We start from the raw sequence: 23,216 nt of genomic DNA on the forward strand, positions 1-23,216 counted from the left end.
CCGGTAGGCAGCCTATAAGATGGGTGGCGCGCCCGCCTGGGGCCACTTGCTGCAGCCTGCACGCCCTCTCCACTCCGCGGTGCCATGGCCCCCGCCCGTCTGTTCGCGCTGCTGCTGCTCTTCGTAGGCGGAGTCGCCGAGTCGGTGGGTGCTTGGAGGTCCCGGGGGCGCGGGGGGACCTCAGGCCGGTGCCTCCTTTGTTCCTCGGAGCGTGGGATGGGGGGGCAGATCAGGGGATACGCCACCCCCAACTGGACACCGTGGCCCGGGAAACTTTGTTGGAAACTTTGCTCCGGGATGGCTTCATGCTCCGGGATGGCTTCACCCGCCGTGCGCCCCTCGCCTGTTGCTCTTCCCGCCTCCCCTGGCCCTGTGAGCTCGTTAGTGACTAAGCTGGTGTCAACTCTTCAACTCCCACACCCTCGTCCCTTCCCTGGTGACCCTGGGGCAGGCTTGGAGCGCTGAATCCCCTCCTCACTTTCTAGGCGCCCAGAGCGGACAGCTTTAGGATCCGAGATGGCCTGGGGATCCGGGGGCTGCGTGTACTCGGAAGGGGGAGGGGTTTAGGGTTGTGCGAGGCCCTCTTTCACACACCAGGGAGAACTGAGCCCTGACCTCAGTTGTGGCCCCAGCTCTGTCATTGACTTGTGACTTAGGGCAAAGTCCTGCCCTTCTCAATCTCTTCCCAATACTGCACTACGGATCTGAGGGAATGCGGCAAGAGGGGACTGCTACTGCTTTAGGGTTTCTAGAAAGTTGGGGACTCTGCTCTTTTCGAGGACAGAGGAGAGGAATGGTTTAGACTCAACATTTAGCAAGGAGCTGAGCTTCTGCTTTCTGCAAGAAGTGTGTTCATTTTTTCTCAATTGCAGATAAGAAAATTGAAGCATCCACCTTGAGTGAGGTGAAGAGGGTTGGGTAAGAGAAGGCCTCGATCAGCCCAGAGAAACCTTCTCACTGTCCACTGGTCTCTGTCATAACTGTCCCTGGGCCAGCAGAAGCTCTATCCATCCCCACAGCCAGCTGAGGAGGAGGGAGTCAATCTCATCTGGGAAACTGGGGGCATGGGAATTACTGGTGAAGGCAATCTGTCCCCTGGTGCCTGTGCTTTGTGCCCCTTTTGTGCCCTTTAGCTCCAGTTTTCAGAGAGAGTGAGTCCTTGCAGTTTAACCATTAATGTTAATTTCTTTGAAAGCCTTGGGGCTCCCATTCCTCTGAATTTACTTAGGGGAAGGTTGATTCTGCCTGCAGGCTCTTCTTGAGGAATGAATGAGACCCTAGGCAATACTTCAGCACAATTCCAGGCATGCCATGATGATTGCAAACATTTAGCACCTTTGTGGGGGGGGGCCAGACATTGTTCTAATAACTTTCTAATGGGTATATCAAGGAGCTTAATTCCAACAACAATCCTACTGTGTATTGTTCTTAAACTGGTCCTGAGGCTAGAGAGGTTAAGTAACTTGCCCAGGGTCACACAGTTAATAAACAATAAATGGTGAGTCAGATTGAAATTTAGGCAGCCAGGCTTTCAAGTTTCTGCTTTAGCTTCTATGCTTTGTGCCACTCCAAGCGTCCCATACTTGGTAACTCAAGACGGGTTTAGAATCGGTTGAGATTTTAGGCTGGAAGACAAAGGAATTCTGAGGTGGGAAGGAAACAAGGCCAGTAAGGTGATGACTTAACCTAAACCAAGGGCTACCTTGCCTGAAAGGTTAGTAGCTGAGGACCCAAGCCTTCTGCCTCTGGCGCAGTGCTCTAAACTAGGCCCTGAAGGGTGTGTTGGGGTCAAGCAACTGGGGAAGCATCCCAAGGGATACCTCCTGGGCAGTACAGGGAAAAAGAGGAAAGGACCCAGGAGGTTGCTGAGGTCACCATGTGCCCAATCACATGCCAGTTTCCTCCCAGGGGCTGTAAGCCTGCAGGTGCTTCAGGGTGCTGAGCAGACAGCTGTGTCCTGGGGGCATTCTGAAGGATGTGGTTTGGGGGAAGGGGACTGTGTCAGTCCTGCCTGGATGACCCATCAGCTGGAGGAGACATCAGCCCTGGGCAGCTGCTTCCTGAGAAAGGTGTCAAGTCTCATCCTGACCTCAGCTCTCTCCTTCCTGGCTAATGTCACAGACCTCCTGCCTGTAACTGGGGCACAGGGCTTCCCCTTTGGCCTATCCCCTCCCTCTTCTAGGTTGTGGTTGGAAAAATCAGACCTAGTCACAGTTGGCTTGGACTGAAGAGATGATCCAGCGTGTCCTTTTCTTTTTGCAGGTAGAGAACAGTGAGGCCCAGGGAGAAGGACTTTGCTAATAGCAGCTAGGATTGATAGAGTACTTTTTATATGACAGATCTGGTGCATTTTATCCTCACAAAAAAGACCTATCACATGGGGATTCTATTATGCTCACTTTCCAAATGTGAGAGGTAAAATGGCACTACTTTGAGTTAGCAGAGAGCATCCAGGACCCCAGGATCTCTGACTAGTAGTCCTCCCATTGTGAGTGGTGTTCCCCCCACTGTTCCATCATTCTTCCCCTTACCACCCCCATGTTTTGGAAGGGAACCCAGGCTCAGTACCCAGCTGTCCTCTCTGTTTGGCTGGGCTTGCTATACTAAACCAGTTCTTCCTGTCCAGCTGGGAGCATTCCCTGATCTGCCTTCCTGCCACTCCCTCTCAGGCCAATTAAAGGCAGCCTTGTTTAGGGAGTCCCCTCCACCCAAAGGTGTTTCTACCCAGGGGCAGCCTACTGACTTGGCCCCAGGCCCAGGCAGTTCTGGGGAAGTGTCCCCCACCTATCAAGTGTACTTGATAGTTTAAGGACATTTCTGGTCTTCTACAGCGTCCTCTTCTTGAGCGGGGGTGGGGCGGAAGCCTAGGGACTTCTAGGACCCTTGAGTGAACAGTGAGAGCTCTTGGGACTTCTCGAGCCCAGGGAGTTATCAAACACCCAGGAAAATATTTGGGCCATGATTTGGAGGGTTCCATGAGGTTGGGGGAAGGCCTGTTTCCCTGCTGGGCTGACATCCCCCATCTTAAAATGAAAGATTTGAACAGGGTGGCCTCGAGTCCTTTCCATCTCTGAATTTGATTAATAACTTAAGTACCTACTATTCAAAAGAGGTCTCTCTCTTAAAGGAATTAAGAGGGAATGAACATACTCCACCAAATTCTGAATCCTCTCCCCCTCCACCCCATACACCCAGGGCAGGAACTCTGCTCTATTTGTTTTTGTGAAATACCTGTCCCCTAGTTAGTACTCAGGAAATGCTTGTATGAATGAATAAATTCATGCATGTAACTGTATTCTAAATGGTTCATTAATGTTATTTATTGATAGTATGAATATCTCCCCGTACTGCAAGGTACTATTTTCTCTATTTTTACAGGAAATGGATGCTCAGAGGAATGCAGTGGCTTGCTAAGGTCAGAATCAGGTCCGACTGATAGGGCAAGGTGTCTGGTTTGAGTGTCCTCAGAATATTCCAGATGAGGAAATTTGCTGGGTTTGAAGGTAGATACCTTAGGTCCTACGTCTGCATTGCTGGGTGACCTTGAGCAAACATGCCCTATCTCTGGGTCTCAGTGTCCCCAACTCTAAAATAAGGAGGCTGGACCATTGCCTTCTAAGGTCCTTCCTGCCCGGAGAGCCCATTGATGAGGGGAGGGGCCCTTTCCTGGTCTCCTTGGTAAAGTCTAAACAAATCCCAGTCTCAGAAGAGAAGTGGGGGTGAGGGGACATTCGGCTCCTGCCATCCCCAGCTCCTAGAAACAGAGGGCTTTTCCAAGGACTTTGAGTGCTGAGCTTGCCTGAATGAGGAGCTGGGGAAGCCAGGCTGGGCTCCCAGCCCCAGCTGCCTGTTGGGAGAAGTTGGCTCCTAGCTGTCCTTCAACCTCCCGGACTGGACAGGCAGGTGTGATTTCCAAATGATCGCTTAAAATTGGGGTAAGGGGCTGCACCGAGTGCTGTGAGTCACTGCATGCTAGCGTAGCCTGCCTGAGTCACCCATTTCCTTTCAAACTCTTGGCTAATAGGACAGCCCTGTGGTGGGGGTGTTGGAATGCGCTCAGAGTTTTACCTCGTCCTTTGGGAGTCATTGTTTCAGTGTCCAGGGCCTTGAGGGGACATACAGGAAATGTTTGTACTAGGGCCGGCACTTTCATGTGTGGGCTTTGACATTGTACATTGCCTGCGTGTGGACTTTGACATTGTACATTGTGCAGCCAGTCCTCAAAATTGGGCTTTAGACCTCTGCAGAGTAGGTAGTACTGTTTTCCCCTTTAAGGCAAAACTGAGGCTGCAACTGGCCTGCATTTTTTCACAGAGCAAAAGCTGGTACCGTTCAGGTTTGATTTGACCCCAGGATTTTCTGATATTTGTGATGACCCCTCTTTGCTTCCTGGGGCTGGCCAGAGGGCATTGAAACATTGGCTTGGTGTTAGGCAGACCTAACTCCAGACATGCTAAGTCCACCTCTTACTGGTTACATGAACTCAGTCCTGCTACTCAACCTCTGAGCCCCAGCCTCCCGGTCTGTTAAGAAGATCAGGAGGCTGGGGCTCAGAGGTTGAGTAGCAGGACTGAGTTCATGTAACTAGTAAGAGCAGATCACGAGGTCAGGAGATCGAGACCATCCTGGCTAACACGGTGAAACCCCATCTCTACTAAAAAAATACAAAAATCTAGCCGGGCAAGGTGGCAGGCGCCTGCAGTCCCAGCTGCTCGGGAGGCTGAGGCAGAAGAATGGCGCAAACCCGGGAGGCGGAGCTTGCAGTGAGCTGAGATCCGGCCACTGCACTCCAGCCTGGGCGACAGAGCGAGACTCCGTCTCAAAACAAACAAACAAACAAACAAAAAAAAAAAAAAAAAAAAAAAAAAAAAAAAGAAGAAGATCATGATACCAGTGTGGCGAAGCTTAGAGGAGACGACAGACCTGTAAATAAAGACACCTAGTACCATGCCTGGTAGGGAGGAGGTGTTACTTAGTGACAGTTCCCTTCCTTGCCCAGGCCACCTTCATGCCAGGGGGTCCTATCTCCTCCTGGAAAGCTTTCTCCCATCCCCCTTATCCCCCTTATCTACCCCCACACTGGGAGGTGGGAAGGGAGAAGTCTAGGGTGGGGCTGTTGGAGTCCGAATCTCCTATTTGTTTATCTTAGAAGTGGGCTGTTTGCTAATTATTGAATGGGTTTATGTTTAAACAAGAACCAGTTCTGGGCAGCCCCACCTCTCCTGCTGGGATTTGCTGGAGCCTCGTGCTGAACAGTTTGCAGCCTGGAGGGAGAGGGGGCAGGGGGTTTGCCAAGGGTAACGGACCATTCTGGACACTGCCCAGGACTTGGGGTCACCCTCCTGTGCTGGAAGGGCAGTTTCTACTCTTAAGGAGGCTGAGTAATTGCAAATAGCACTTTGAGGGGTGAGGTGTTGGTAGACAGAAAAGGTATAGTGTTCTGAAAAGCCAGTTTCTCGTATATTTTCACTGCATGGTGCCCTAGAGAGGGAGGAGAGAGAACACATATGTCAACAGTTGGGGTCTCATTTAACCTTAGAAAAACAAGCCTGACTTCTTGGGCTGGTTTGTCATTAACTCAGTGGTGACCTTTAGGCGCATTCTCGAACCTCACTGGGGCCTCTCTGGTCCTGTCTGCTGAAGGCTGGGTGACTGAAAAACGGTACAGAAAACTCCAGTCCCTGTCCTAGCTCTGCTGCTCACCCAGGGACACACACAGTTAGTACGTCACTTTGTTGATGTGAACCCCAGTGTCCTCTATAAAACACCTGTGGCACTCAAAGGTCATAATCGGTGTTTGGCAAACTTGTAAAGTTCTGGCTTTATTAGCACCTAGACAAGGGTACTTAACCTGGCCAGAGTTTAGCTTTGGGGAGGTGGTGTCTGTGCATGTGTTGAAAATGTAAACTAAGAATTATGGTTATTGGGGTTTAGACCTTTTTGTCCTTTTCAGGGGGCTTCAGTACTACCCAAAAGGTCATTCTGATCTCAGCAGTTCTTTCTGGCTTTGACCTTTCTACAGTCATCCTTCCTCCCTCCCCCACTTCCCAGCCTTGTTCATGCCTCCAGTTTCCCCCAACCCCCACCATCAGCCCAGACCTCCCTATTCAGCAGCTCCCACCCCTTCAGGCTGCATCTCACCCCTCCCCCGTCCTCCAGGCCAGGGAGCTCGGCTGCTCCAGTTTTCTCTGGCACAGTAGAAGAGGCTGCTGGTCAGGTGACACCTGGGGTAATGGAAAGGGGAGGCAGGGAGAGGCTGGTATGTGTGGAAACAGTGACTTGGTGAAGCCCAGCAGTCAGTGGCTGGCCTGCGGGGACTGGCGGTGTCACTCCAGCCTCTGGGCGTGGGGGCAGCTGTGGCACATGGCTGGCCCGGCTATCCAGAGTGGGGATACTCCTTGCCTTGGGGAAGCCCTGCCAGAGCCGTCTGTGGGACAGACTGACCTGGTCTGGAGGATGGCTTCTCTGAGGGGTGGTGAGGAAGGCTGGGAAGAGGCAGGAAGCCAGACCCAGGGCTGATCTAATCAACTGAGACAAGGCTACAGCGTGGGCTCTCTGCTCTGAGAACACAGGAGGTTTGTTTACATCCCAAGAGCCTCCCTAGCCCTCAGATCCAGCAGGGATTTCGGATCTGCTGCCTAGATTACAAGCTCCAGCTTCAATGCACCTCTGTCTCCGAGGCCCTGAGGGAGCCAGGCCCCTCCTGGCTGTCTCCACCAGTAATCGGAGCAATGCCCAGCTTGGTTACCGGGCTGGGACAGAGGGAGGCTTGTCTCTGAGACCTTTTACAGATTGGGAAACTGAGGCTCAGAGAAGGGAATTGTCCACGATCATCCAGGGAGTTGATAACAAAGGTGCTGGATCAGCTCCTGGCAGGGAGACGTCCAGAGGCTCCTGAACCCTTCCCCCATTTCTAGCTGGCACCCTAGGATCCTGGAGTTCTTGCTGTGGGAATGGACTGCCTTGGGGCTTGGTGAAAAGCTGGTTGCTGGCAGTGCCAGGCCTGGCTCTCTCCTGAGTGATTGTGTTCAGAGTAACCCGACCTTGAAGGCGACATTTGAACCCTCACTCCACCCCCACCCCAGACCTGGTTTAACCATTCAGGCAGGCACCAGACCACCAGACCATGGATTGGTGTGTAGTTTCTTTTTACCTTCTAAATACTTTTTTTTTGTTCCTGGGGACCCAGGTCCCCAAGTAGAATTTCAGGTGTTTCTGATCACTGTCGTTTGCACCTTCGGGGAAAATAAAAATAGTCTTTACCTGTATCTGCTTAGGACAGGTGGTCAAAGCTGTGTGACCTTGGGCAGGTCTCTATCTCTGAATCTTTTTTTCCACAGTCTGAAGGGACCTGATTGGTTGAAAAGTCTCTGGGCTCAAAAGCAAAATGATAACCCATTATAGGTTATATTCCTTTACAGTTTGCAAAGCAGCATCTCCCTGTCCCCAGGCTAGCTTCCTTCCAGCAATAGAACTGCCTCTGCAAGTTTTCCCAGGCCTCTGATCCTTTGAGCACACTAATCCCACTGGCCAGGAGGAAGGCAGGTGGGGGTTAATCACAGCCACTATTCATTGATCACCTGCTGTGTACCAGGCCACGTGCTGGGTCCCTTGCACACACAAATGCATTCCACTTACTCCTCATCACCCGCAAGGTGCTGCCAGCCCTAGTCACAAAAGAAGAAACCAAGGATTTCAGAGCTGAAATAAACTCCCAAGCTCATATAGTTAGGAAGTGGCAGAACTCACACTTGTGAATCTGCCTTGATGCACAACCACTCCGGGTGGTAGAGTCACAGTTGTAGGCCCCAGGTTTTAGCCATTCTGGGGAATGTCTGGCCCTTAAAGAAGTGGGTGGGGTGGGGAAGAACAGTTACTGCAAGTGTACGCTGCTGGGGGTCGCCTGCCAGAAATCATTCTGGTGGGTCTGGGTGTTGGAGCCCCAGGTACTTGCCATCCCCTCTCCCCACTAAATTTGGCTTACCCAATTATTACCCTTCTGGTCTTGCCTCCTGATAGAAGGGTCAGGTGTGTCCCCAACCCTACCTCCCCTGGGGAGGAGCCAGGTGCGGGGAGGCTCTCATTAGTTCACAGTTATCCAAGCCCAGACCCTGAACTCCTCCCTGGTGCCCCAGCCAAGTTTCTGTTCCTTTGTTTAAGCAATATCACTTTCATCTTTGTTTACTCCGGGGCAGGAGCAGGGGTGCCCTGGAGCCCTGGCCCAGGCAGTGTGTTGTAGACTGGCGGGTTAGGCTGGAGAGAAGTGAAGAGTGGGTGGCAGTGAGAAGCCTAGTTGTGGTTAGGATGTGGTCTTGAGAAAGATCTGGATTTGAATCCCAGCTCTATTGCTTTCTAGTTGCATGACATTGGATAAGTGACTCAGCTGAACCTTAGTTTTCTCGTCTGCAAAATGGGTAGAGCACCTTGCAAAGCTGTTTTGCCAATTAAATGAACTCGTATAAACGAAGTACCCAGCATGGTGCTTGGCATGTAGTGGATACTCCTTTTAGTCACTCATGCTTTTCCTGGAGTGACAGAAGCCATAGGATTTGGGGATAGGGTTGGGATAGGATCTTTTCATAGCTTCATGCCTATAGCCAAAAGACTAGATGGGGAGTATAACTGTAATGACAGCTGCTGCCTGTGGATTTGCTGAGACCCTTAGGGGCAGCCAAGACCCTTGAAGGGGAGAGAAGGTAATTCCAGTCTGGGAACCAGGAGACCTGGGTTCTAAGTCCATCTCTGCTGCCAGCTGCTTGGATGACCTTGGCAAAGTCCCTTGTCGTCTTGTCTGTTTGCCAGGTTATAAAATCAGATACCTTCTGTTGGCAGGTGTTAGTTTCTATAGAACAAAAGAGCACTTGCCCTCCCTTCTTTCTCCCCAACAGTCTGGGGAAGAATCTAGGATCTCTAAACCCCTAGGCGCTAATCCCAGATCCCCACCAGCCACAGGGCCGGCAGGGTCTGTGGGACCCAGGCCCACTGCCCTATTTTTTATTTTTTGGAGACAGGGTCTTCCTCTGTTACCCAGGCTGGAGTGCAGTGGCGCAATCATGGCTCACTGCAGCCTCGACCTCCTGGGCTCAAGTGATCCTCCCACCTCAGCCTCCTGAATAGCTGGGACCACAGGCATGCACAACCACACTTGGCTAATTTTTGTAGAGATGGGGTTTCACCATGTTGCCCAGGCAGATCTCAAACTCCTGGGCTCAAGTGATCCTCCCACCTTGGCCTCCCAAAATGTTGGGATTAAGCCACTGTGCCTAGCCACCACTGTCTTATTTAGTTGGTAATTTCTGTTGTGTGCTCATGAAAGGGACAAAAATACAAGGAGACTTGAGGGCCCAGAGGGTGGCTTTGCATGTACACACATGAACACACATGCCTGGGCAAAGGTGGGGTGAGCTGAGGAGAAGAGACCACATTCTTAGCCAGGAGCAGGGCGGGGTCCATCTCTGGTCAGGGCTGGATCTGGCTGCTGGGTGGCCTGGTTCTTCAAAGCCACCCCAGACTGAATGGGCTTTATCTGAAAAGAGGGCGGAGGAGAGGAGGGCCGCTGGTGACTTCCCAACCTTTACAGAAAAAAGAGCCATTGCCCACAATCCCACAGGGCTTGGTCCTGTCTTGCTGGCCTAGTCCTAAATGGCTCTTACCCACTTGGGAGATTCCTTCCTTCTTGTCAGAGGTCATGGGTGGAGAAGGGACCAAAACAGGGCAGAGAGGGGACTTCCAGAGCTGAAGGAGAGATTTAATTCCCTCTGTCCTCCCATCACCACTGGGAGCTGGAAGAAGTTTCTTCCCAGCCCCTTGACTTGCTGTAGGAGGGAAATCCTGGGCTCATCTAAATGCAGCCTTTGAAGACTCCATTTTTCCAGAACTTTGGAATAGGATCGAATCCTGGCCGTGCCACGGAGCCCCGGGGTGACTTTAGACTAGACTAGTTTCTTTTTTGGAAACTGAATATAAAAATGAAGGGTTAAGGATGAACAGGTGCCCACAAAGAGGGCTGAACTGGAAATAAATCTTGGTTTCAGCCTTGGTTTTGCTGCTGACTTGGCTGCAAGAACTTCACAACCCACTTTCGCTCATAGCCTTCATTTCTTTAATGTAAAACGGAGGTAATTCCTAACAGCCAATGGGCATGCTAATCCCATGGGTTGTTTTGAAATATCTCTTAGCACTTTCACATACTGAAGAAAGGCTGGATGCATAAACAACATTCCGTGGCTCCCAGGGGCAATGAGGAGTGGGAAAAAGTCTCTCAGCCTGAGACAAATCTCCTGATGGAACTACAGCCCCTATTGAGGACTTTGACCTGGTCAACAAGTGGCCAAAGTGTACCATTCTTTCTTTCTCCCGGCTGGATTTGACCCTCCCTGCCCCTACTTCACAGGGCTCCCTTGGAGCCTGGGGCAGGCTGTGTTCATGTGTGCATATGTGTTCATGCATGTGTTTATGTGTTTGTGGTTAAAGATCCAGGTGAGTGATGCCTGGGTTCTGGTCCAGTGTGATTACTTCCTGCTCGTGTGGCCTTGGACAAGTGACTTTACTTTTCTGAGCCCTTGTTTCCATCTCTGCAAAAAGGGACTATTCAAAGGACCTAGAGAGGCTGTGTGCTTGTTTAAGGCCTGTCACTTGGGTTCTTGGGGGATTTGCCGCCGGAGATGGAAGTAGGAGCCCAGGGACCCTGCCCTTGGGTATAGGCACTTGGGCAGCCATGGGGAGCCTTCCTCCTGCTCTGCCAAACCAAAGCCACAGGCACAGGCTATGTGCGGGGGCTTGAATTCCAGCACCAGCAGCCCAGCAACTCCTGATTCCCGAGTCATGAAGTCATCTCTGACCAGGACTTAACCTCTCTGGCTTTCCACCCCGATGGGTGCCAAGCGTTCAGCAGAGATTCTCCCCTCTCCCCGGGGAGAGAGTGATTCCTGGCCACTGCCTTTCTTGCAGCCTGACCCCGCTCCCTTCCGGGAATCCAGCATCCTCCCTCTGTGGGGGTGGAAGAGGGGCATGAGGGTCAGGCTCCACCTGCCTCTCCCCGGAAGCCCAGGGGGGAGAGTACAGGAGTGGCTCCAAAGCAGCTTTCCTGGGCCTCTCCTGCAATGACAGTAGCCTTATCTTAGGGACAGATGTTCCTTCTCACACCCCCTTCTTTGTCAATGGCAGTCTCAGCTGTGTGAAGGACAAGCCTGGGGTGCCCGAAACAGAGACCTGACCTCGTTCTATCCTGAGTTATGTAGTGAACGCTCTGTGTGACCTTGGGCAAGTCCTTGCCCTGTTCCAGGCTCAGATTCAAGTTGTGTGAAACGGGAGGACAGGAGCTCCTTGGGTCCTGGAATTCTGTGATTCTAAGCAGACTCCCAGCTCCTGCAGTTATGGGGTCTGGAGATGGCAATGTCTTGCAGCGGGAGGGGCATGGTGTATTGAACTTAATGAAAACCCCAACTCTCCTGGCAAATACTAGGCACTTTAATGTTGGAATTAATTAATAGAATAATGAACTTTGCTCAGAGCAACTGTTCTCTGGGCAAACAGAAGCCTGAGCCCAGAAGCTGGAGGAAGGGTGATGGGCATCCAAATGTTTCCTGTGCTCTTGAGGGTGCTTTGTTCCCACTCTGTGGAGCTACAGGATGGGAGCAGGGTACCTGATGTACTGTAGGGCTGCCCGGGACCTTTGACACTTTCCTTTGGCAAGCTGTTTGGTAGGAGTGGACCTGAGACTCTGTCATGATCACCTGTGTCTCCATGGGGTAGTGGCTGAGTGACGTTTATGGGTACTGGAGTGGATGGTCTGTGAAGGTGAGGATTGTGCCTCTTGGTGTCTGCATGGTGCTGGCAGCAGAGCAGATCTGTGGGAGATGTTTGGAAGGCAAGACTGAATCCAAGAGTACACTCCTGAGTCATCAGGTCTGGGCAGTGCCCTGACCTGAGGCTGTCTTAGGGTGTGCGTGAGGCAGCCCTGTCTGTCCCGGCCCAGACTGACTCAGCTGGGAAAAGTGTCCTGGACTGGGCAAGACCAGAACCAGCAGCCCACTCCCTGCCCTGTGTGAATCAGCTGCCACTGCATCACAGAGCCCTGGAGTGTAGCATCCCAGGGCCCTGTGCATGGAGACTCCTGGCTCTGAAGTCAGGCAGCCCTGTGTGTGCAATCCTTGCTCTTCCATCCGCCAGCTGTGTCACCAAAAGAAAATGACTCTCTCGGCTATAAAAATAAGTGAATAACATGCCTCCAGAGTTACTAAAACAGGGCCCGGCACACAGCAAGTGCTTGGTAAATGATACCTAGCCATATTAATACTTTGATTATTACCTCATTTACTATTTTTATTTTTTTTTGAGACGGGGGTCTCACTCTAGCTCAGGCTAGAGTGCAGCGGCGTGATCCTGGCTCACTGCAACCTCCGCCTCCCGGGTTCAAGCAATTCTCCTGTCTCAGCCTCCCAAGTAGCTGGGTCTACAGGCGCAAGCCACCACGCCCAGCTAATTTTTGTATTTGTAGTAGAGATGGGGTTTCACTGTGTTGGCCAGGCTGGTCTTGAACTCCTGACCTCAGGTGATCTGCCTGCCTCAGCCTCCCAAAGTGTTGGGATTACAGGTGTGAGCCACAGTGCCCTGCCTCATGTACTATTTTTATTTGCCCAGAATGGGAAAGAGACTTGCCTAAGGACACACGGCGAGTTAGAGGTAGAGTGGGATCCAGGACGCAGGTCTCCAGGCCCTGGCCTGGTCTCTTTTTAGTTTTTGAATGCCCACTTCACTAGCTTTCGGGCATCGGCTGTCATGGAGCACTGGGGATGTTGGCTGATGTGTCTCCTTTCTTTATCTTAGATCCGAGAGACTGAGGTAATCGACCCACAGGACCTCCTAGAAGGCCAATACTTCTCCGGAGCCCTACCAGATGATGAGGATGTAGTGGGACCCGGGCAGGAATCTGATGACTTTGAGCTGTCTGGCTCTGGAGATCTGGGTACAGAAGGTGTGGTGGGCAGGTGTAGGCACAAAGCTGGTGGGAGTGGTGGCCTAAGCAACCCGGAGGATGCCCATGCCTTGAGACTTGGATTTTTGTGGGACTTTTCCTAGAATGCCCTTCCTCCTTCTCAAAAAAAGGGGAGACAAAAGTAACGGATTAAACTTTTCCATCCCTGAGAGCCCCTGGGGACAAGCTGTGTGCTGCTTTGAAGTCATTGGTAGCTCTGGGTTTTCTGAGCTCCAGCCTGAACCTGTCCTCATGGGCTCTTCTCTTTGCTGCAGGGCATGGTGGGGGTGGGGTGAGGGTAGGATGGGTGGCAGGACAGGGTTGGGGTGGGGAAAGAGGACCCATAGAGTGTTTTCCTTTCTCTGAAAGCAAAAGTTCCAGCCTGTGCCACATGGTGAGAACTTGTCTCTACAAAAACACAAAAATTGGCCAGACATGGTGGCATGCACCTGTAGGAGTCCCAGTTACTTGGGAGGCTGAGGTGGGAGGATCCCTTGACCCTAGGAGGTTGGGACTGCAGTGAGCCAAGATCATGCTACTGCACTCCAGCCTGGGTGACAGAGTGAGACCTTTGTCTCAAAAAAAAAAGAAAAAAAAAAAAAGGAAAAGTAGCAGCTTAGAAGTGGGGATGGGGCGGGAGGGGGCATGAGTGGGCAGAGATGCAGTTGGGAAACCAAGAACAAGTCCCTGCTTCAGTGGGGGTGGGATGGGTGAAGGGCCCAAGGCCTCCAGGCCAGACCAGACAGCTAATAAATGTCCCTCCTATGTGCAGAGAGGTGTTAATAATTGCAAGTTTTAGCTCTGGAGTCACATGGTCCTGAGTTCAAGCCTCCACCCTGTGTGAACTGAGCCTCAGTTTTCTAATCTGTAAAATGGGAATAATAAAGATAGTACATCAGTGTTGTGGGGACTGAACTGACTTAAAGCTTTTGGCACCCACCAAGCACTCAGTACGTGTGTGTTTGGTTTTTTAAAAATATAAATTTTATGGTCAGGCGTGGTGGCTCATGCCTGTAATCCCAGCATTTTGGGAGGCCAAGGCAGGCAGATCCACGAGGTTAGGAGTTTGAGACCAGCCTGGCCAACATGGTGAAACCCCGTTTCTACTAAAATTACAAAAATTATCCAGGTGTGGTGTCGGGTGCCTGTAATGCTAGCTACTTGGGAGGCTGAGACAGGAGAATTGCTTGAACCTGGGAGGCAGAGGTTGCAGTGAGCTGAAATCGTGCCGCTTGCACTCCAGCCTGGTGACAGAGCAAGACTCCATCTTGAAAAAAAATAAAAATAAAAACATAAATTTTATTATGTGCATTTAAGGCATACAACATGATGTTACGGGATACATATAGATAGTAAAAAAGTTACTACAGTGGAGTTAGTTAATATATCCATCATCTCACATAGTCATCCAGTAAATGCTTTAATATTGCAGTTAGAGTTTTCTTTCTCAATAGTTAATTCCCTGGGGATCTTGTTAAAATGTAGATTTTGGCCGGGCATGGTGGCTTACACCTGTAATCAAAGCGCTTTGGGAGGCCAAGGCGGGCGGATCATGAGGTCAAGAGATCGAGACCATCCTGGCCAACCAACATGGTGAAACCCCGTCTCTACTAAAAATACAAAAATCAGCTGGGCATCGTGGCGCACCCCTGTAGTTTCAGCTACTTCAGGGGCTGAGGCAGGAGAATCCCTTGAACCTAGGAGGTGGAGGTTGCAGTGAGCCGAGATGGCACCACTGCACTCCAGCCCAGGCAACAGAGACTGTCTCAAAAGAAAAAAAAAAAGTAGATGTTGATTCAGTCAGCCCTGAAATTCTACTTTTTTTTTTTTTTTTTTTTTTTTGAGACGAAGTCTTGTTCTGTTGCCCAGGCTGGAGTGCAGTGGCACGATCTTGGCTCACTGCAACCTCTGCCAACCAGGTTCAAGCGATTCTCCTGCCTCAGCCTCCCAAGTAGCTGGGATTACAGGTGCCTGCCATCACGCCTGGATAATTTTTGTATTTTTATCAGAGACAGGGTTTCACTATGCTGGCCAGGCTGGTCTCGAACTCCTGAACTCAAGTGATCTGCCCGCCTTGGCCTCCCAAAATGCTGGGATTACAGGTGTGAGCCACCCTGCCTGGCCTTGAAAGTTTACATTTCTAACCAACTCTAAGGTGTTGCTATTGGTTTTTGGATCCACACTTTGCAGAGCAAGGGTTTAAAGCAAATGAGCCTCTGCCCAGCAGCCAGCTCACACATTCCTGTGAAAGAGCCGGGGGTGGGTCTGAGGAGCCCCATTTTACAGATGAGATGACTGAGGTAGGGGTGGGGAAGCTTGCTTGTTGGACATTGAGCATTTGGAGGCTGGTTGTACGGTGGAGCTACCACCAACCCTGGCTGAAGGGGTCATTTTCTTGGGGTAATGGGCCTCACACTCACACAGCTATTCTGACCTTACAGATGACTTGGAAGACTCCACAATCAGCCCTGAAGTTATCCATCCATTGGTAAGTAGCTACATGCTTCTGCCTCTTCCACTTTTCTCCTCTATAGCAGACCTATTAGGAGAGGCAGAAAATACAGCCCCCATAGGCAGAATAAGTGAGGGGCTTTTTTTTTTTTTTTTTTTTTGGACGGAGTCTGGCTCTGTCGCCCAGGCTGGAGTGCAGTGGCCAGATCTCAGCTCACTGCAAGCTCCGCCTCCCGGGCTTACGCCATTCTCCTGCCTCAGCCTCCCGAGTAGCTGGGACTACAGGCGCCCGCCACGTCCCCGGCTAGTTTTTTGTATTTTTTTTTTTAGTAGAGACGGGGTTTCAACGTGTTAGTCAAGATGGTCTTGATCTCCTGACCTCGTGATCCGCCCGTCTCGGCCTCCCAAAGTGCTGGGATTACAGGCTTGAGCCACCACGCCTGGCCGAGGGGTCTTACCCCACTATGCGGGAAGGCTTTTTAAAAATCTGGCCCTGGGCTGGGCGTGGTGGCTTAGGTCTGCAATCCCAGCACTTTGGGAGGCTTGAGGTCAGGAGTTTGAGACCAGCCTGGGCAACATGATGAAACCTGTCTCTACAAAAAATACAAAAATTAGCCAGGTGTGGTGGCATTGTGCCTGTAGTCCCAGCTACTTGAGAGGCTGAGGTGGGAGAATGGCTTAAGTCCAGGAGGCAGAGGTTGCAGTGAGCCAAGATTGTGCCAATGCACTCTAGCCTGGGTGACAGAGCCAGACTGTGTTAAACAAACAAAAAAATCTGGCCCCAGCCTCATTTTGTAGGTTGCTGGTAGGCCATCCTCCCTGCAGGGATAGTCACCGTCAACACCAACTCCTTTTCTCTACATTTATAGCGATTTCCTAGCATTGATATAAAAGTATATATACAGGCCAGGCACAGTGGCTAATGCCTGTAATCCCAGCACTTTGGGAGGCCAAGGCAGGCAGATCACCTGAGGTCAGGAGTTCAAGACCAGCCTGGCCAACATGGTGAAACCCTATCTCTACTAAAAACACAAAAAATTAGCCAGGCCTGGTGGCGGGCACCTATAGTCCCGGCTACTTGATTGGGAGGCTGAGGTAGGAGAATCGCTTGAACCTGGGAGGCAGAGGTTGCAGTGGGCAGAGCCATTTCAAAAAAAAAAAAAGTATATATATAATTCTGTGAACTATGTTTTTCACTTAGACTGTTCATGAGTATTTGCCTGCATAATTTAATGCTCTTGTCATTTTTATAGGCTGCATACTAGTTTACCTGATTCCTTTTATTGATGGAAAAATGGTTTATAATTTCTTAACATTTTAAAATGATAACACTGCAGCAAACATCGTTTTTATTTTTGCAGAGCGATAATAAGTTTATTAAGAAAGTAAAGGAATAAAAGAATGGCTACTTCACAGGCAGAGGAGCTGCAGCAAGCATCTTTAACACGCAGTCTCTGAAGAACTCCTTACGATAGAGTTTCCAGGGCAAAACTGCTACCTTAAAGCGCAAATGATGTCTAAGGTTTTGCCAAACTGCTTCCAGGGTGGTTGGTCTAGCATAACCAGTGGCCAGCAGTGCAGGAGAGCACCTGCTTCCCTGTTCCCTTGGTCACATTCATTTTTCATTTGGGACAGATATACTAGAAAAGTTGGGGATAAGCATTTTGGCAGCATAATTGTGGAGAGGTTGTTGCCAATTCCTGCTCCAGGACCGTATGGTTCAGCTGAATATGGCAGAACCAGATTCTCTGCCTGGCTGAATGTCCCTGTCCCCTTTGCCCTGAGTCTTCCAAAATATGCTGAGTGTCTCTTCTCCTTTCTGCCCATCCAGGTGCCTCTAGATAACCATATCCCTGAGAAGGCAGGGTCTGGGAGCCAAGTCCCCACTGAAACCAAGAAACTGGAGGAGAATGAGGTTATTCCCAAGAGGATCTCACCCATTGAAACAAGTGAGGATGTGTCTAACAAGGTGTCCATGTCCAGCACTGTGCAGGGCAGCAATATCTTTGAGAGAACGGAGGTCCTGGCAGGTAAGGCCCCATGCTGCTTATAAGATGCCTTGAAGGTGGAAAGGGGCTCAGTGGGGGGAGAGCACCTGCAGGCAGGGATGCTTCCAGCCCATGAGGCTCCTTGGCGCCCCTTCCTTTTGCCCATTCAGGTTCTCCTAGAACATTGAAAGACTACACTTCCCTTATAGGGTGGCTCTGACTGTGCAGCCTGGTGGAGGGAAAGGAAAAAGTGCCTATCAAAGGCTTCTGGAAAATAGGCATTGAGTCATTCTCTTGCCTTAAGTCCTTCTCATTTATTTTTCAAAGGACTTTCACTGTATAGGTTTGGCATCTGGGAGTTAATCATTAAAAGTTAATTTCCCTTATAAGTCTGGAGGCTCCTTCGAATTGGGTTAGCTTCCCCTCCTGCTACTGTATCACTTGGCAGCCTTGTGACCTTGGCTGAGAAGCTTTCGAACTTGATCAGCCTCAGTTTCCTTATCTGTAAAATGGGTACAGTGATACCTCCTGGGGTTGATATAATGAGTCCATGAAAAATAAAATATGAAAGAACTTTGCACACTGTAAAGGATTGTTCTGATTTGGCCTCAGTTGAGAGTTCTTTACTGGAATGTGCATCGTGAGGAATGTTTTGTCCCAGGGTGTTGACAAGAGGGATGGAGGGAACTCCTCAAGGTCATGGCTGAGGGCCTGTCTGGATGAACTGGCCCGGCAAGTGGGCACCCTGGGCCCATGCTGGGTAACTCCTGTCTCCTGGGAATCAGCAGGGCCAGCAGCTCCGAGAAGGCTTAAGCTATAGGGACAGAGCCTGGCTTCATCCAGGACAGATAAAAGGTCTCACCTGCCTCTTGTAAAGAGGGTTCCTGGGAGCACAGCCCCAGGTGACTGGGCCCACCTCAGCCCTGACCCTGGCTTCCTGGTATCGGAGCCAAAGTTCTTTTTGCTTTTCTTTCAGAAGTAAAAAGATTTGCATAAGGCTTTGGATTTGCATAAGGTTTTGCTTTAATTAACTAAAGGTGCTATTGCTCCCAAAGAAAAATTTGAAAACCACTGGTTAATACAAGCACCTGCTTCTTACACATGGGGAGACTGAGGCCCAGGCTTTGGGCCACATAGTAAGAAAAGAACTGAAGCCAGGTTATCTATTTGATCTTCCATTTGAGAATTACACAAGCCTAAGAGCCTTATTTGAAAAGTTACATTGTTAGCTGGTATGGTGGAATCCCCCATTCCAGAAGCTTTAATCAGAACCCAGGAGCTTTATTAAATGCTTGCTGTATGCTGTGTGATTCCTGTGCCCCTCATTGAGTCCCTACAACACAAAACTGAGTCTAAAGAACTTATCCGAAGTCACAAAATCGGGAAGTGGTAGACCTGGCATTTGGACCGAGGACCACAGTCAGCTTCCAAGCCTGTGCTTGAAACTTGACCCTGTGTGTCATCCCAGTGCAGACTTAGGGCCTCATGGAGCAACTGGGGCCGTCAGAGGGAAAGATAGAGACAAGAATGGGGTTGATGCGTGATATTCCATGTGCCTTCTCTGGCACCTCCTGGGGGTACTTTATTGTTGCTTTTTCATAGGATTTTACCTAAGAAAGAACCTCGCTTGACTCCTCCGTGCCACTCTGTCCCCATTGTGTACATAGATTTGTAGTGTGTGCAGGGATGGAAAATTAATCTTCTTAGCCCGAGTAAGACCGAATTAGGGGACTCAATCTGCCACAGAAGGGATTCTGTGAGGCATCCCTGCCCCTAGCAAACAAGAAAGAGTCATTCAGGCCACCTGGCAGAGTGGACAGGCCAGACCCACTCACCATTAGACACCCATGTTTGCCTGACACTAGGCAGGTTCTCCTCTCAGAGCCTGAACGTGTCATTTATTAAGTACTTCCTGTTGTGCACACCTGATTCTTGGGGTCCGGGACACAGATACAAACCTCAAACCTTTTCAGTTAATGAATCTTGAGAAAATGCTGTGCACTAGGCACTGTTCTAAGCACTTTGAGTGGATTAATTTATTTAATCCTTAGGACAAATGTATGAGAAAGGTATGGCTATTCCCATTTTGCAGTAGGGAGATGAAGGAAACTTGCCCCAAATCACATAGCCAGGAAGTAGGAGAGGTAGGAGTGAAAACCAGGCCTTAGCTACTGAGTTCTGCATGTAATCGTAACATAAGAGCTTGGAATTAGTATGTTCTGCACGTGTGCACTTTGAATGCATATACCTGTCCATGAAGGGTAGGCTATATAGGTAAATATGCACACAGGGAAAGCTAGAGAGTGCCCTGTGCTAAGGACTGTAGGATAAATATGTCTATAGGGATATCCATAGCCTACCATTTTCTCCTGTTCCTAGCTTAGTTAGTGCTAGGCTGTTGCAGGGCAGTCTGCTTGGTGTTTGGAAAGAGCCTGGGCTTTAGATTCAGGCAGATGTGGGTTAAAGTAGTAGCCTTGGCTGAGTGCGGTGGCTCACGCCTGTAATCCCAGCACTTTGGGAGGCCGAGGTGGGCGAGGTCAAGGAGTTCAAGACCAGCCTGGCCAACATAGTGAAACCCTATCTCTACTAAAAATACAAAAATTAGCCAGGCATGGTGACACGTGCCTGTAGTCCCAGCTACTCGGGAGTCTGAGGCAGGAGAATTGCTTGAACCCGGGGGGTAGAGGTTGCAGTGAGCCGAATTCACGCGACTGCACTCCAGCTTGGGCAACAGAGTGAGACTTCATCTCAAAAACAAAACAAAACAAAACAAAAAAGTAGTGGCCTTGCCACTAGCCCTGTGGTCTTCGGTGACTTAAAATGCCAACAAGCCCCTTCTTATAACTGAGGTCATGAGGTCAACTTCAATAAGGCGTCAGCTTGCCTGGCACAGGCAGTGGTGACGGTGAGGACGTCTGGTTGGAAGAGAACTGATGGTGGGGGAAAGAGGGTCCCTAGGTCCTGATGAGGAGCTCTCACCGGCACCTCTTCTCTCTCCTCCTCTCCAGCTCTGATTGTGGGTGGCGTCGTAGGCATCCTCTTTGCCGTCTTCCTGATCCTCCTCCTCATGTACCGTATGAAGAAGAAGGATGAAGGCAGCTATGACCTGGGCAAGAAACCCATCTACAAGAAAGCCCCCACCAATGAGTTCTACGCATGAAGCTTGCTTGTGGGCACTGGCTTGGACTTTAGCAGGGAGGGAAGCCAGGGGATTTTGAAGGGTGGACATTAGGGTAGGGTGAGGTCAACCTAATACTGACTTGTCAGTATCTCCAGCTCTGATTACCTTTGAAGTGTTCAGAAGAGACATTGTCTTCTACTGTTCTGCCAGGTTCTTTTTGATCTTTGGGCCTCAGTTTCCCTGGCAGAAAAATGGGTTCAACTTCGCCTTTCTGAAGGCAAGCCTGGGATTGGATCACTTCTCAAACTTCCAGTTAAGAATCTAGGTCTGGCCTCAAGCCCATACTGACCATGCCTCATCCAGAGCCCCTCTGAAGCCAGGGGGCTAACGGGTGTTGTGTGGAGTCCTGGCTGGAGGTCCTCCCGCGGTGGCCTTCCTCCTTTCTTTCACAGCCGGTCTCTCTGCCAGGAACTGGGGGAAGGAACTGGAACCACCCGTGCCTTGAGATGTTTCTGTAAATGGGTCCTCGTGATCACACTACGGGAGTCTCTGTGGTATATACCTTGGGCCATTCTAGGCTCTTTCAAGTGACTTTTGGATATCAAACTTTTTTATTTGCGGGGGAGATGGGGAAAAGAGCTGAGAGTTTATGCTGAGATGGATTTATAGAATATTTGTAAATCTATTTTTAGTGTTTGTTCGTTTTTTTTTTTTTACTGTTCATTCCTTTGTGCAGAGTGTATCTCTCTGCCTGGGCAAGAGTGTGGAGGTGCCGAGGTGTCTTCATTCTCTTGCACATTTCCACGGCACCTGCTATGTTTCTATTTAATGGTTTTGTTTTGTTTGTTTCTTGAAAATGAGAGAAGAGCCGGAGAGATGATTTTATTAATTTTTTTTTTTACTATTTATAGCTTTAGATAGGGCCTCCCTTCCCCTCTTCTCTCTTTGTTCTCTTTCATTAAACCCCTTCCCCAGTTTTTTTTTTTATACTTTAAACCCCGCTCCTCATGGCCTTGGCCCTTTCCGAAGCTGCTTCCTCTTATAAAATAGCTTGTACTGAAACATAGTTTTTTTTGTTTTGTTTTGTTTTGTTTTAACAGATCCCAAAATATAATGAAGGGGATGGTGGGATATTTGTGTGTATGTTCTTATAATATATTATTATTCTTCCTTGGTTCTAGAAAAATAGATAAATCTATTTTTTTCAGGAAAGAGTGTGGTATTTCCAGTTTGATGTGGCTGGATGGTTGAGTGAGTGAATTTTCATGTGGCTGGGTGGGTTTTTGCCTTTTTCTCTTGCCCTGTTCCTGGTGCCTTCTGATGGGGCTGGAATAGTTGAGGTGAACGGTTCTACCCTTTCTGCCTTCTGTTTGGGACCCAGCTGGTGTTCTTTGGTTTGCTTTCTTCAGGTTCTAGGGCTGTGCTAGCCAATACAGTAACCACATGCAGCTGTTTAAAGTTAAGCCAATTAAAATCACATAAGATTAAAAATTCCTTCCTCAGTTGCACTAACCACGTTTCTAGAGGCGTCACTATATGTGGCTCATGGCTACTGTATTGACAGCAGAGAGCATGTCCATCTATTGGACAGCACTGTTCTAGAGAACTGAACTGGCTTAACGAGTCACAGCCTCAGCTGTGCTGGGACGACCCTTGTCTCCCTGGGTAGGGGTAGGGGGAATGGGGGAGGGCTGATGAGGCCCCAGCTGGGGCCTGTTGTCTGGGATCCTCCCTCTCCCGAGAGGGGAGGCCTGGTGGCTTAGCCCGGGCAGGTCATGTCTCCTCCTGACCCCAGTGGCTGGGGTGAGGGGGACCACCCTCCCTTGCTGCACCAGTGGCCATTAGCTCCCGTCACCACTGCAACCCAGGGTCCCAGCTGGCTGGGTCCTCTTCTGCCCCCAGTGCCCTTCTCCTCGGGCTGTGTTGGAGTGAGCACCTCCTCTATAGGCACCTCTCACACTGTTGTCTGTTACTGATTTTTTTTGATAAAAAGATAATAAAACCTGGTACTTTCTAAACTGCCTGCCTCTGTCATTTTAGTCATAACAAGTCATCCTTTTTGGGCTGTGTATCCCCTTGATCTCAGTGGAGCATGAAGAAACTCCCCTGACCAAATCCCCATGGGGTGCCAGACATGCCGGGGGGTGGGCAGAGGGTGGGAGCAGAGATGTAAGAAGGCAGGAAGGGGCCTACAGAGGAGGGAAGACTTCAGAACATGCACTCTGATGGCCTATGCAGCATATCACCCCTACTTCAAGGTTTTGTTTAGGTGGCACTGTGTTTAAACAGCAAACACAAAAATCTTTGCATCAGTTACCATCCATAGAAATCAGGAGGTTTCTCATAAAATCCAGATTTCTCACTTTTCTTGGGAAAAGAAATTTAAAAATTGGCAGCTGTCGGACTGCGGGGCAACAAGAGAGAGCTGCTGAGTGGCAGTCACCCATCTAGATGTGGGCTTTCCACACCAACATCTCTGCCTGCTTCACTCAGGTCACCGCTGCAGCCAGGCAGGCTGGCAGGCTCTGGAAATAGCATTGGCCGTCTCTCTTGACCACCATAACAATCCTGTGAGGTGGGGAGGATCCTTGTTACCAAGAGGGCAACCCAACCTGCCCCTAGTGTGTCTGGAGAGTCGAACCTTAATTTCAGGTCTTTGGGCATTGGTGGTCTTCCTTTG

At 50.1% G+C, this 23,216-nt stretch overlaps 1 protein-coding gene across 2 annotated transcripts; it reads left to right on the top strand.

Annotated features, from left to right (window-relative positions):
• The first annotated feature begins 39 nt into the window (after positions 1-39).
• On the top strand, positions 40-22,554 carry SDC4 (syndecan 4). Of its 2 annotated transcripts, none has more exons than XM_017877972.1 (5): positions 40-144; positions 12,829-12,976; positions 15,418-15,464; positions 17,259-17,457; positions 20,424-22,554. In XM_017877972.1, the coding sequence occupies exons 1-5, from the start codon at positions 85-87 to the stop codon at positions 20,573-20,575; spliced, it is 606 nt and encodes a 201-aa protein (XP_017733461.1). In that variant the 5' UTR covers positions 40-84; the 3' UTR covers positions 20,576-22,554. The 2 variants fall into 2 exon arrangements, with proteins under 2 accessions (XP_017733461.1, XP_017733462.1); XM_017877973.1 differs by having other exon boundaries at positions 12,829-12,967.
• The last annotated feature ends 662 nt before the right edge of the window (positions 22,555-23,216 follow it).

This window comes from Rhinopithecus bieti, unplaced genomic scaffold (assembly GCF_001698545.2).
Source record: "Rhinopithecus bieti isolate Rb0 unplaced genomic scaffold, ASM169854v2 scaffold_10347, whole genome shotgun sequence".
NCBI lineage: Eukaryota > Metazoa > Chordata > Mammalia > Primates > Cercopithecidae > Rhinopithecus > Rhinopithecus bieti.

Excerpts from the sequence above, each read along its gene's own strand:
- SDC4 (XM_017877972.1), top strand. The coding sequence starts at position 85 with ATGGCCCCCGCCCGTCTGTTCGCGCTGCTGCTGCTCTTCGTAGGCGGA. Across the intron at positions 15,465-17,258 it reads CTGAAGTTATCCATCCATTG|GTGCCTCTAGATAACCATAT; the intron begins GTAAGTAGCTAC and ends CTGCCCATCCAG. Across the intron at positions 17,458-20,423 it reads GAGAACGGAGGTCCTGGCAG|CTCTGATTGTGGGTGGCGTC; the intron begins GTAAGGCCCCAT and ends CCTCCTCTCCAG.